Source organism: Mytilus galloprovincialis, chromosome 4 (genome assembly GCF_965363235.1).
Source record: "Mytilus galloprovincialis chromosome 4, xbMytGall1.hap1.1, whole genome shotgun sequence".
Lineage (NCBI taxonomy): Eukaryota > Metazoa > Mollusca > Bivalvia > Mytilida > Mytilidae > Mytilus > Mytilus galloprovincialis.
In genome coordinates, this window is record NC_134841.1 from 41,030,538 (window position 1) to 41,046,446 (window position 15,909).

General features: G+C 32.5%; 1 protein-coding gene across 1 annotated transcript in view; it reads left to right on the forward strand.

The window, feature by feature from the left end:
* Positions 1-15,909, forward strand: part of LOC143072160 (focadhesin-like) — a 292,655-nt gene that overhangs the window by 2,228 nt on the left and 274,518 nt on the right. The window contains exon 2 of the mRNA XM_076246976.1: positions 1,927-2,084. Within this exon, the coding sequence (XP_076103091.1) occupies positions 2,031-2,084 (54 nt within the window). The 5' untranslated portion in view covers positions 1,927-2,030. The remainder of the gene's footprint in view (positions 1-1,926; positions 2,085-15,909) is intronic.

Genomic DNA, 15,909 nt, shown 5'->3' on the forward strand with positions numbered 1-15,909 from the left:
AAACTGATTTTCTGTTTCCTAACTTTAGTTTGCCTGAACCAAATGTTATGAAACTTGAACACAATGCTTATTTCCACAAGACACAGATCAAGTTTGAATTTTGGTGGTGTCACTTTTACTGTTCTATAGTTATGCCCCTAAACAAATGGAAAAAAAGCTGAAATTTTGGTTTCTGTTCTCTAACTTAGTTTGCCTGAACCAAATGTTATGAAATTTATACACAATACTCATATGATACCACAAAACACTGATCAAATTTGAATTTAGGTGGCCTCACCTTTCTAGAGTTGTACGTTTTCCAAATGGAAAAATTATTGAATTATTCTTTTCTTTTCTCTAACTTTATTCTGCCTCAATCTAATCTAATGAAACTTATGCACAATAGATATAGGAAAATGTGTATGAGTGCCAATGAGACAACTCTCCAACCAATGCTTTTTACCACATAACTCAGATCAAGTACAAATTTGGGTAGCCTCTCTTTTACAGTTCTTGAGTTGTGTCCCTTTACAACATTACATGTACATGCAAATGGGGACATAAAAAAAATGTATCTGTGTTCCATGGACATATTCCCCATTTATTTGATTTGAGCATCACTAATAAGTCCTCTGTAGACAAAACACATGTCTGGCAAACAAAGTTTTAATCCTGATATCTTTGATGAGCTTATGTATCAGTTCGATGCTCTTAAAGAACTTTTTGGAAAATATTTTTAAGGAACATCAGTATATAAGATTTAGTATTCACTTCAATTTGTATCCTAGTAAATACTGGGCTAAATAAGTTTTTTTTTATGCTCAACCTATGAAAGTAGTTTTTAGCTCACTGGCCCGAAGGAGTTATTGCAATTAATAGTCAATTTTTAACAATTTTCATAATTTTTGTAAATTTTGGTTTATTTTTACAAAATATTTTCCACTGTAACTACTGGGCCAAGTTCATTATAGATAGAGATAATTATAAGCAGCAAGAATGTTCTGTAAAGTAAGATCTACAAATACATCACCATCACCAAAACACAATTTTGTCACGATTCCATCTGTGACTGTATGCTTCAGTTATGATATGCACACAGACCAAGGTGAGCGACAGAGGCTCTTTAGTTTAATTTCATGCAAAATTATGTTTTTGGCCCAGATGTCGATGTTTACGTTATAGTTTTGGTTTGAGGTAGTTTAATGTTAAATCAACATGAAATTTAGTACATATATACCATATAAAGTGTCAAGTGATCTGTTTAATATATGCCATAATTTAGGGTTTTGACAAAGATTTTTTGGTTCACTAAACATGAAAATGTAATAGTGGAAGTGAAAAAGAGGGAAGGGGCATTGTGTCCCCATATAAATGGACACATATTTTTTAGGTGGAATCTAACATGCAAAGTTCTAGACACTTAGATTATGAATGAGAGATTACTTAAACTACCTTTTAAAACTCACTTGAAAATACTGTTTGCAGACACACTCTACTACATGTACTATGAATATAATATTGATGAATTCTTTAATAAAGTTGTTTATTTTAATGGTCATGTTTTTTTGCAATTCTCTTTATACATATACTGTAAATTCAGAAATTATTATTGCGATTTTGTCATTTTAGGCAAAAATGTGATTTTAATTTTTGCGATATTGAGAAAAATCCTGTATAATTCATATAGAAAATTTCAAAATGCCAGTTTAAAGTATTATGATTATAATCCTGTCGCATTTTTTGCAATAATAAAAACATCGCAATAATTTCTGAATTTACAGTATCATATACATTACTTAAAGGCAGTAAATTCTCTTATTTTGTGTAAGATTTTAAAGGATCATTGTTTTTATACAAGTTGTATATAAAGTGAATGTGACAAAATCTAGTTATGCTACATGTATACAATTCATCTCATTAATAAAAGAACACCAACTTTCATTTCAGTTTGAAGAACATAAAAGACTATCCAGTGAGGTGTTTTCCCCTAATCTATATTTAACTTCTACTTTCTAAATTTAACTGGAGGTGAATACAGAAAATAACTGAAGATGGAAGAATTGAAGAGAAGATTGGAATTTAATAACATTTCAGTGCAGATTCAGGTAGGACAATTTATTAATCCTTCATCATTTTGATAAGGTCATGTCAAATTCACATTTGATTAAAAGATAGTGAGACAGAAAGTTTAAACAGAAAATTCTGATTTCTCATCCCCACAGTCATGCAAAGTCTATCTTAGATAGATGATTACACTGAACTCCCTTACCAATTAGACATATAATTACCCTTCAATAGCTTCACTTCTCTTTTAGCTCAGTTGGTACAGGCATGGCTAATTGTGCCAGGAGTCCTTAGTTTGAATCCCAGTCATTTTGAGATGCAAATCATGTTCTCATGTTACTTAACAATGCCAAAAGCTTTTTATCCCTTATGATTATTGGGTATTATCACTTTGTTCTTTAGTTATGTCCCTTTATAATGTTGTATGCAAGCAGGGGCATCATCTGTGTCTATGAGAACACATTCTCCATTTATTTTTAATGCACAGATACTTCTGGTTTTGTTCTGACATGTTTGAATACATGTATGACATTTTAAGGGAATAAAACTATATATGTAAAGCTCAAATGATTCTTCTCAAATAAGTTATGCTATCTCTGGACACTTTCCTGAGGTTTTAGAACATATTTGATCATCCATTTGAGCATTGGAAGGCAAATATATACAAAGAATCAATCACTTCCAAGAATGCAAGACAATGAAATCTTAACCCTTGTGATCTTTCTGCTACTATATTTTGTATTTTTCAACTTCAGCATAACTACACTTGTAACAAGTATTTTCATTTTTTCTGTGTAACACATGTTTTCGCCAATAGAAAGTTTGTCTGGAGTATGTGTAACTTTTCAGAAGGACTTTTGACCGTTGTATTTTGTATTAAAAAAGTATACCAACCAAACTAAGCAAAAACTGAGTATCTACAATGTATGTGAATGACCATAATGGTATATGCTTCTTGATAAAATAGAGACAAAAGTAGTATTTAATATCAAGTACATCAATTGGAAATGAAATTTTTTAAACAAGTTGTATTTTGTTTTGAATTTATTTTAGATGCATTAGAATTATTGCTCTGTTTATGAATCAGTTAGTATTAATTTCATTATTGGGAACTTTAGACGTAGTGCGATGTAGCGTTTAAATTCAGGGTAGATAATTAAGAGTTTGTTAATGCTTGTTAACCTGTTTTTGCACTTTAATGTGAAATATCAGGAAAACAAAAAAGGTCTCCAATTTTATGTCTTGTCTGCAATGAAAGGTGGAGAAAACCTAACAGAGGTTTCATACCTTGTATAAAGATACATTATTTTGCGTCTGTCATATGTCCTCATTTCATGGTTCAGTGATTGCTTGTAATTCTTAATTTTTTTTTAGTCATAAGAATTTACATTATTGCCGGGTTATAGGGTATATTTGGTATATGGGCTCCTTGTAAGGTCTACATGTCCATCAGACAGGGTTCAGCTTACCTCAGCCTCTTTTCATGGATCAGTTATTAAGGTTAAATTTATATGATTAGATCTGTTCTTCAGATACTGTAAGCATTATATTAACTATATTCTGTGTATGGAATGATCGTAAGGTCACCGTTTAGGTGTACATTTCAGTCTGGTAGGTTTCATCTAACCTTGATATCAATTTCAAGTTTACTTAGTCAACGTTAAGTTTTTGTGTTTTGTACTGTTTTTCTAATGCAACAAGAAGAAGTTTCTCATCTACAATCTCATCAAAGGGCAATAACCCTGAGATGAGATGTAGCAGAGAAACTTCCTTGAATTCAAGGACCATAAATAATTGGACTATTACTATTTACCTTGGAAAGATTAATGCTGTTGGCAAATGATGTCATCGTATTCTCACTCACCTTAACTGAGAAAAATCACACTCAGTCCAGTAAGTTGACATTTAAAATTATCACACAAAAATGACCAAGCAAAATTTTAGAAATTTGGAAAAAGTGATAATAATAAAATTAGAAAAAAAAATATTGATGAGTCCAGTGTCTATATTATCATCATGGATTGTTCATTGATTAGAACATGGAAGTATTATATTGTCAATATAATACTTCCATGATTAGAGTGAAGTGTTAACAATAGGTGTCGACATGTAAGTGTGAAATTAAGATCATCCACTTGAGGTTGATAGCTAAGGCCGATAAGGTTGATTACCTGATTTTGTTGTGTAATAAAAATAAGATATAATGTGTTAAAATTTTGTATGCCATCCAAGATCTAAAATTATGTAACTTGCTTTCATTAAGGATGTATTCTTCTGACATTTCAGTTTTGAAATCTCGTTCTGGAATTATTTCCAAAACATGTGATACAAGTGGAAAATATCAATGAATTTTAAAAATAAAATAATCAAACTTAACTCTGTGAAAAAAATGTGTACTTACAATGAATAGGTTTTGAGTAATCAATTTTTCAAATTTTATGACTAAACAAGTCAGTCTTTTTGGTCAAAATTTTGAGAAAATGGGTGAGGGGTACACAAATTGATTTTACAAGAATCATTTACATCCTTTATTATTTTTGTCTTTTCCAATTTCTTAGATATGTATGTTTTCAATCATTTATAACAAAGAAGTTGAAATAATATGCATTTTGTTCTTAAAACTGAGAAAAATCACAAATTTACAAAATTGACAGCATGGTAAATTTGACACAACAAATCATCAAAATATGATAAAACTTTCTTATATTAACACCTACCTATATTTTTTTTTAAGTTAAATTTATTCAGATTTGTCCACTTCATCTTTATTGATAGTATGAAAATAAGTTTTATTGTGGAACTGTGATTTTTTTTCATGATAATAGCCCAAAAACAGGTAAAAATTGATGAAAAAATGGGAAAATCTGACATCAAAATTGGGTATTTCCGATGCCCATAGCAAAAAAAAAAAAAAGAAGTCCACCACCATGTGATTTTTTCTTCACCAATAATTTTTTTAAAAGTCTTATAAACCCTAAAATCAGGTTAAGAAACAAAGTTAAATTCTAGAAATGTTTGTCTCCTCAGATGTGTACATCCTTAAGGTATTCTTTACCTTTAGATAAAGGCTTTGGACATTAATGGGGGACTAGGGAGCTGAAAGGTCTAAGTAGATTAGAGGTTGTGAGTTCCAAAATTACTGAAATTAAATAGCCTTGGCATTGAAAGTGGAGTTTAAGAATAACAAGCAATCAAACATTAATGGAGCCGGAGCAATCAAACGATTTCAGAAGCAGCAGACAAGTCATTATGTATAAAAAAGAAGATGTGGTATGATTGCCAATGAGACAACTCTCCACACGAGACCAAAATGACACAGAAGTTAACAACTATAGGTCACCATGTGGCCTTCAACAATGAGCAAATCCCATACTGCATAGTCAGCTCTAAAAGGCCCCTAAATGACAATGTAAAACAATTCAAACGAAAAAACTAACTGCCTTATTTTAAAAAAAAAATGTGGTTATTTGTTGACATTACATTAAATTTGATTGTTACAGGCCAACAGTTCTTATTTCAGTTTCAATGGTATCTGTATGACTTGACTGCTGTCTGTTTCAAAATTTAGGATAACTTTGAATGATATAGACATTGTCTATATCGATCAAAGTAACCCTAAATGAAACAGTGTATTATGTAGAGACTTTATATAGGAAAAGTTGAGAAATGATTTATGTTAAAAAATTAAGAAAGTAATAAAAAAACTAAAACTACAACATAGATTTGTAAATGGTTATTTAAGGAATGACTGTAATATTTTTTCTGTCTATGAAGAAATAACATAAAAAATTTGGTGCGCACTGAATAACGCGCGTAGCGGGTTATTTAACAGTGTGCACCACATTTTTTATGTTATTTCGAATAGACAGAAAAAATATTACAGTCATTTCTTATAATTTAATTCTAAATTTCATTTTAAACTGTAGAAAACCATGAAAAAAAGGTTGGTGACGTCAAGTCACATGACTAAATTATGTGTATGGGCTCATAACAAAATAACGTCAGCCAATCAGAAGACGTGTTACATCCAAAATTAAATTATTGTTTGTTGTTGATTATTATCCAACATTTTACTTGTGCTAATATGTATAATTGATATTTTTTTCAAGTTTCTTAAAAGAACACAGATTTAAAAATATATCACCACATTTCCTTCCAAAGGCAAAGTGTTGAGAATCATTGTCTTTGTATAAACAAAAGTTTAAGATTATCTTATTAAAATTGGGAAATACCTTAAATAAATATAGACATCCTTATTAAAAGATTTATTGTGCTTAATCTTAGGCTGATTAATCTGATTATTTCAATAATGTGAATTGAATGTTATTGCAGGTATAATAAAAAATACTAAATATAATCAGGATACTTTAATTTCCAGATGTCATCTACATAATCTCTAAAGGGGAAGATCTTCCATAAACTTAACAAACATTTTTAAGATGTAGATTATAACTTATTTTGTGTTGTGTTATAACATGGTTTTGTGCAAAAAGAAGTTGTGGAATATAAGGCAATGACACAACAACATACACTTAATAGAATCACAGTAAAATGTTGTTTGTTTAAGCTTTTTATATATATACAAGTACACACCTGTGATATTGCGGGTCCTTGACTGAATTAAAGCATATAACTATGCCTAAGCCTTACTTTAGTAATTAGTATTGTCATCTGATAAGTCATGTCGATTATAAGATACACAGTTTTCTCTGCTTTCAAATCTTTCTGTTTGAACCCGTCGACCTGGAACTTATCAGTGATTGGAAATATTAATTATTTGGAAAACAAAAGGTCCTGGCTATCCAGGAATGGAGTATTTTTTTAATCAACAGCATTGTCCTATATTATTTATCTTAGAAAGTCTTGCTGATTTCTGAATGAAACTACAATAGGGAACAATTTGACAATTATTGAATTTAGTAGTGTCATTCCTTTGATTATGACCCGTGTATATAGCAAAATCCTAAATACACCGTTTGGTGGTACGCCTGTCAAATGCGGAACGTACAGATAAGGTAATAGCTGAATATACTATTTGTATCGGTATCGGATTCGACCCAGAACTTCTTAATTATTGGCAATATTAATTATACTGAAAACAAAAGGGTCTGGAGTGGTGTAATTTTTAATCTACACCATTGTCCTATATTAGTTATATATAGAGTTGAATTCTTTGATTTGTCATTTTTACCCGATGACGGCTGACAAATTGGACCTCGTAATTTTAGTATTATAGATATGGATAGAAGTTTTATTTCCCACGTTAAAAATTTGACTGAAATTTCTATTTAACAGGGTTCTTTCCAAAGATGATACTACATGTATTTAAAACCTTTATTAGGTATTATTTCAAGTTTATAAGTAATATTATGTTATAATAATTGCCATTTTTTTTACTTATTTAGGGTGCATAATGTTGAAATGAATGAATACATAATGTATGTTTAAGTGCATATTCGAAAGAAAATTTTTGGCAACAATTATGATGGTATTGTTCCTCAATTGTTGATATATGTTGTTGGAAATAAAATCTCATTATAGATACCAGGATTAAAATTTTACATTTACGCCAGACGCCCGTTTCGTATACAAAAGACTCATCAGTGAGGCTCGAGTTAAAAAATGTTCAAAAGGCCAAATATAGTACGATGTTGAAGAGCATTGAGGACCAAATATTCCTAAAAGTTTTGCCAAATACAGCTAAGGTAATCTAATCCTGACGTAGAAAAGCCATAGTTTTTCAAAAATTCAAAGTTTTGTTAACAGTTGTTTTATAATTATGAACATATCAATGATAACTCAAGTCAACACAGAAGTGCTGAATACTCGGCTGGTGATTCCCTTGGGGAAATAAATCTCCATTAGCAGTGGCATCGACCCAGTGGTTGCAAATAAAGTCAGTGTTTGATATTAAGAAAATTGAAGTTGTAAAGTTGCCATGCTCCTGAAAGCAGTTTTGAATCTGAACATATTTGTAATGGATATTTATGTATGAAGAGATGAAGAGTATGATACATCAGTTAAATTGTAACCTGAAAAAAGTAAAAAAAAAACAACAGAAAAGACATCAATAAGTCAACCTATTATCTTCTGAAAAAGATAAAGGCCAATACAAATGTCAAGCTCTGCATTGCATAGAATCAGATGAAAGAATTTTTTTTAGCAGATACCACTAAAGTTCTTCCATCTGCATAAGTTATTTAATTCCTAAATATTTTTGTGCTATTTAGGTGTGATAATGTCATGGTCAAAGATAACTACCATTATGATTGTTTACTACATCAGATTATCGGAACACCTTAATCCTATTAATCTGAACTGAAAATTATACCTTATACATTAAGTTGATTAGTCTAGTTTTAAGACAAACAGGTGTGCCTCCTTTAAAATTTAAAACATACAATTAAAATTTGACATTACTAGAGTGCTCTTGAAGTTTAGCTTTTGATAAGACATCAGGTCTTGTTTTTTTTACATTTTTATCAGACAATGCAATAATAACGGAACACATCTACATTGCAAGATTATTTTTTAAAGTCAATGGCTTGGCTTGTCAGTTTATATAGTACCTACTATTTTTTTTTATTCTGAAAAGCATATAGATATGAACAAGTTTTACTTATACAGATACATACAATATTGCTATATGTATCTTTGTGCAAAGCTGCAATAACAACAAAATTAGGCAATAATTTAAGGGTCAACAAGATTGTATAAACAATATCTTCACATGATATTGTAAAAAGTGTTGCAAAAGAATTTAGCAGATATTACATATACATTCACTCCAGTAAATCAAAAAGGAAGTGAGATGAACAAGATTGTAAAAATACATGACATACCAAATAATAGTAATTTTTCAACAACATTTGCGAGTGCTCGGTGTAGCAAATCACACGACAAAGTTAACACATGCTAACATGACACAGAGTCAACAACAGGTAATCACTTCCAGAAACCAACAAAGTGTTTATGTATTTATCGAAAGTGCTCCATGTTAGAGCTGCATATGTAACAACCACTGATTTAAAAATAGTTATAGGGTGATATTTCACTTGAATGTGAAAACATAAATCTGATTTATTGCATAGCAATATAATATTTCCCACAGAAAGTAACCAAAAGTTTGCATGCAATAAATTCTAATTTTGCACTAGTGCAATAAATCTTCAAAATTCATGACGTCATCAATGACAAAATCTTAGTTTAAACCAATTCTTACTTTTAAATATTATATTGCTATACAATAAAAGGGTTATTGCATCAATATTGGTGAATATTGTCCCTCGTAGAACATATATTGCACTCGCAAGCTTGTGCAATATAAAGTTCTACTCGGGACAATATTCCCCAATGTTCATGCAATAACCCTATAGTATACTTTCCGGAAGAAATTTTTGTTTACTGACTTTGTTATATACAAATACATTGTTAGAGTAATCATGCAGTAACTGTCATTGCTTCGATGTCATCGATTATTTTTCTTTTCCTTGCAAAATAATGGAGTAATTGATGACATCAACATATATGACACATGAAGCTGTCACTTAGTTACTTTTATCATTTATTGACCTGCTATATGTGGCAGCTATCTTTTTCGTACTACACATATCAGTTATTGACCATTCAATATCGTTGCTCTTACTTTTGCCTGTCCTTATGGGATTTGCCCTGTCCCATCAAATCTAAAAAAAAAAAAAAAAAACCTACTGTCAATCGTCAGAGCAGCTAGGACTATATTCATGTAGATGATGTTTTCTTTGAAAATTACATCAATTGTTTATGTTTCTATGTGTAACATTTGAATTTGCCACTCATCTCAGTTGTGGTCTGTATTTCTAACAGCTGATTCATTTTGATAAACATTACAACTGTTGTCGTGACTTCATGGAACAACTGATTTCTCAACTACATATAGCAACTTTTTGCCAAACTTGTAGTCTAAAGTGAAGCCGATTACGAACACTTGTTGTGCACACAAGAGAAATCATATTATATGTATTTTCTGCTCACGTATGAATAATTGGGAAATTTAAGAGATAGTCATTAATTTGCTCTGATAAGGCGAATTTGAACAAAATATTGACATGGATGATAGATTTGAAATCTTTCATCACTGCCTTTGTATTAAAATCTACAATGGACAGTATAGGAATCTGATTTGTCAGTTCGAAAAAAAAAAATCCGAAGTACAAAGCAAAATGTTGTGAAATTTCCGAAGATTTATGAATGAAAGACTCACTACAAACGATTATCATATTAAATGTTAATGGGGTGGCGAATTTTGGATATAAAATGCTCATCAACTTTGTACTTGTTTGGCTTTATAACTATTTTGATTTGAGCGTCACTGATGAGTTTTATGTAGACGAAACGCGCATCTGGCGTATTTTAATTAAAATCCTGGTACCTTTGATAACTATTTACTAACAAAACAACATAAAAACTTCACATGATTCTAGAAGTATACAATGTCTGCTGTCTCTCAGAAAGTATGATATTCTGAAAATCATCAACACAAGAGATAAACCAGAAGCATGTCACGACCAGAATGTACCTACATAATGCTTTCAATCTTGCAAAATATGCATAACACTATAACAAGAAAAGCCAAGTAATGAAAAGCAGATATCACAACATTAGAAGGACCAGAATCCAAACCTTAGAAAATCACACAGTCCAACTTGGAAAAGTTATGAATAGTCTAAGCAAAACAGATATCAAAATCCTCCAGATTAACACATCGTCAAACTCAAATACCCTGTTACCTGGTTATTTCAAAAGTCACCACCATCAAAGTAATTGTTGTCAACAAAAACACAAAAGATGAACGAATATCCTGTAACCTAGTCAATTCGAAAGTCACCACCATCGAAAACACTTGATGTCAACAAAAGCACTAAAGATGAACTACAGTCTTCAGCATTAGGCTGGAAGAACAACACGGTAGAATATGTGGATTGATAGAGAAACTCCACTAGCACTGCAGTCAATACAACCTTGTCAAAAGGGACTTTAAACTCTACTTTATCAAAATAAAACAGAATCGAGATATGATCATATTAGAAAAGTCAGCGAATTGTATAGACAATAGTTTATTCATGGGATTCCACGATGTTTAATCTGCATTTGAAGTTGCATAGTATGGCATTATTCTTGACACGTTTAAATATAAGTCTACTTTCAATTTGTTTTTTTTTAATCGGGATGCTCCAACCTAGTCCAGTGAGTTTGCAGTTTGACCCTGAACAAATTGCAACAGAAAAAATAAAGACGTTAAAATATTCACCTTCCATCACTATACAATACAGAAAAAATCGCCACCAAAATATACTATATTTCACAAATAATACATAATATAATTCTTTAAAAAAATTATGTCACCAACGCTGATCCATAGCCGATCCGGTATTTAGAATTTTGTTTATCATGACGTCAACATGACGACAAACAGAAAGGATATTGTTTTAAAGACGAAATTTTGTAAGTATTACAATACAGTGAACTTATTTTTTATGATTATGATTCAATTAAACCCAATTTCATGTCAATAAACCCTGATTGAGATGTTTTAATCCGCGTCTATAAATAGCAGACGCTACCTTCCCAAGATGCAACACTCAACAAACAATTTTCCTTTTATTTCGTTTTATACCAAACTTTTTCGAGATTTTAACATGTTACAACCCGTAATTTAATGACATAACAACATCTAGTTAAAAGAAACTTGTTTAATGGTGTAATTTTTCTAACATTGTGAAATGGGGAGATGCCGACGAAAAATTAATCTATGGAACGCCGGTTTAACATTTATAAAAGTAAAAAAAAATTACCTTGACAATGGTGAGAAAACGGTACTTCTTCGTCAGAAAGGATGTGAAGGTATAAACAGAGCCAATGAGATGCTGAAGACTAGTATTGAAACTCGTCCCGGTCAAATAGTACATCAGGATTGTCGTAGGGATTTCTGTCGCCACAGAGAAATAAGACAATTGGAAAATAGTTCCGTACTAAGCGAGAAATCTCGTCAGTTACGATCAGCTGCAAATAACTTTTCCTTCCGTGACCATTGTCTGTTCTGTGCACTACCAATAAAAAAGAATGGCAACAAAAGAAGTGCAGATTGTTACCCTGTGCGCACGTTTGACTTTCAAAATGCAGTTAGGGCCACATGTTTAGATCGCAATGATGAATGGGGTTATCAGGTTTTAGAACGAATAGAATTTGGCAGAGACTTACCAGCGGTCGATGCAGTTTATCATCAAGTATGTAGCACAAACTTCAGAACAATGAGACAAATACCAAAACATATGCAAGAACCTAGTCCAAAAGTGCAGAAAGTCGGCAAAGGAAGGCCAACAAATTGGACACAAACGGAAGCATTTTTGAAAACAGTGACATATTTGGAAATAAATGACGATGAACAGTTATCAATCTCAGATCTTTGTGCAAAAATGAAAGAATACTGCAAAAATGAAGATGACCCATACAGCTCCAAGTATATGAAAAGGAAACTCCTTGATCATTTTGGGACATCCATTGTTATAGCAGAAATTAACGGGAAATCAGATGTTGTAACTTTCAAAATGACAGCATCAGAAATACTGCACGAATTTTATAACCAACCGAAAGACGAAGACATTCAAGTGAAACAGAAAAGGTTAATTGAAGTAGCAGCAAAACTTATATTAAATGACATAAAAAGCATTCCTACAAACAAGGAAGTGTACCCAGATCCAAGCATATTGTCTTCAATCAGTGCAAATCAAGAGTTCCTACCGTCATCCTTAAGAACATTTTTGACAACTTTGTTGAACAGTATGACTTCTGATATAAAAATTTGTTCGATAGGACAAGCTGTTATGCAAGCCACCAGACCGAGAGTAATTATGGCACCCCTACAAGTCGGTTTAGGAATACAACTGCACCACCATTTTGCGTCAAAATACTTAATCGATGTACTTCATACACTTCGTTTCTGCTCTTCGTACGGCGAAATTTTGAATTTTGAATCCAGCGCGGCAGTCTCTCAAGATACATATCTACCAAACGATGTTGATGAGCATACGATTATATTTTCGGCCGACAATGTGGATCATAATTTACACACTTTAGACGGTAATGACACATTTCACGGTATGGGAATCATTGCTACTGTTACACCAGGTATTACTTTCAAAGAGCCGGTTCCGAGAATAGATACAACACCAGAACAAATTATAAAATCCGGCAAAATTGAAATAAAATTCCACAAATTACCAGCTGAAATGCACCGTTTTAATTTGAAGGAACTAAGACGAATGAATAACAATGACCGGACGAAAACCTTAGAGACGTTATTGAAGATATCATGGCCTCTTCATTCACCACGTGTCAGCTGGTCAGGATTTATGCAGACAGTTCAAGAAGGACCATATCCTGGAGAATCATCTATACACTTTTTACCAATGATTGATTTGAACCCTAGCGACATCTCCTGTATTTTCTCCACATTATCGTTCATTTGTAAAGAAGCCAATCGCCTTCAAGTTACACCTTCAATTACTTTTGATCAACCTCTCTACTGGAAAGCCTTAATGATATTACACAACGAGCCAAGAGAAAGTCCACTTAAATCTGTTGTTCTACGCCTTGGTGGTTTTCACATGCAGATGAGTTTTCTTGGGTGTATTGGCCATACCATGCAGTCGTCTGGGCTCTATGAGTTATTAGAAAATATTTATGCATCAAACACAATAGAGCATATGATGTCATATACATAGCATAATCGATTGTGCTTTATACATTATGCTTTTATCAAAAATGATTGATGTTTCCTTACTTGGAATTGAAGCAAGTGCAGATGAAAATGTGAATGAAGTCAATGCTGAGGACAAGGAAGTCATAGACACTAGTAGTACAGAGCAAAATAAATCATCCCTCAAAGCAAAGTTTGAATCTGCTTTGCAGACATTTTTGGAAATTCTGCACAATAAAACATCACTTGAAAACATCCAAAACCACGAAAATGTAGAAGACATTTATCAATCGATAAAGAACGAGTTTGAAAGACTGTCGAAGTATCCAACTGCAAAACTCTGGATTCAATATATGGACATGATTAAAATTATGAAACTATTCATAAAAGCAGAGAGAACCGGTGATTGGTTTTTACATTTGCATGCTGTACAGGAAATGCTACCCTTCTTTGCTGCAACCGGACACAATTTATATTTGAAATCAGCCTATTGTTATCTTCAACAAATGCAAACATTAGAAACGGAATATCCCGATATGTATTCGAAGTTCTGTGAAGGATATCACGTTGTTAGGAGAAGCAACAGATATTGGGCAGGAATTTCAACAGAATTGGCAATTGAACAGACGTTAATGAGGAGCGTTAAAACCAGTGGAGGAATGACAAGAGGTAAAGGGATGACTGAAGTGCAAAGGGCGAAATGGCTTCTTTCAATGCCAGCATGCTCAAGTATCAATTCAGCTATGCAAACAGTCGAAAATTTACAGTAAACAACTAGTGAACAACACAAAGAAAGCACAAAATCGAGACAAGAGAGAGACAACAAAGATGTATTGACTATTCTTTCGTATCTACGTGAGAGAAATGCCTTTTCTGAGAGTTTAGATCTTCGAAATATAGAAACTGGGGTCACTGCTACCGATGAAGTTAACGTCCACAACACTGAGTTAGTTGGGAAAAAAATCATTGAATCGATGAAAGATCAGGATGCATTTTCGATATCATTTAAAAGAAGCATGCAAGTGAAAACTTTGAATGAAAAGACAAAAATAAGAACACAAGGTGACACCCTTAATGTCAGTTCTCAGCTACTTTTTCAGAGATTGATTACCGCCGCTAAACATGTCACAGATGATGTATCTAAAATCTTTTCATACGAACTGAGTAATTTTCCATCAGCGATGTTTGATACATCAGGTGCCATGCGAGAACCTCAAAAATCAAACCTTGCCGAAGCTTTGTGGGCAATTGGTGATTGTTCAGCGGAATATGTGACTTCTACAACTGATGTGCAGTACGTTCTTGATGGTGGATCCTTGTTGCATCGTATTCAATGGCCGAGAGGTGTAACGTTCGGAAGAATTGCTGACTTGTATGTTGATCACGTCTGTAGAAAATATAACACAGCAATTGTTGTTTTCGATGGCTATGAAAATGGACCATCTACAAAAGACCCCACTCATCAAAGACGAACAAAAGGTATAGTTGGAACCAAAGTGCTATTCAAAGAAGACACTCCCTTCAAATCAAAGAAAGAACAGTTCTTAGGAAATGTAGAAAACAAACAAAACTTTATAAATCTTCTTGCGGAACGCTTCAAAAGTCAAAATATTGTCTCACATCACGCAGAAAGCGACGCCGACGTATTAATTGTTCAAACTGCAGTTGAGAGTGCAAAATCTACAACGACTGTCCTCATTGGTGAAGATACGGATCTTTTGGTATTGTTGTGTTACCATATGAACTCTTGCCATCACAACATTATCTTTCAATCTGAAATGAAACAGTCAACTAAAAAGTTCAAGGTATGGGACCTTAAGAAAACAAAGAAATTGCTTGGAGAGGAGTTCTGCAAAGTTCTGCCGTTTGTCCATGCAATTTCGGGATGCGATACAACTTCAAGACTTTTTGGAATCGGAAAAGGACAAGCTGTAAAGAAGGCACAAACTGATGTATATTTCATGGAATGTGCACATACATTTACCGATACTATGTCTAAAGAGGAAGTACTTAGAATTGGCGAAGAAGTAATTGTGTGTCTTTATAACGGAGTTGAGCATGAAGGCTTAGATCTGCTACGCTTTAGAAAATTTACATCGAAAGTAATGACCAGTTCCAAATTTGTAGAG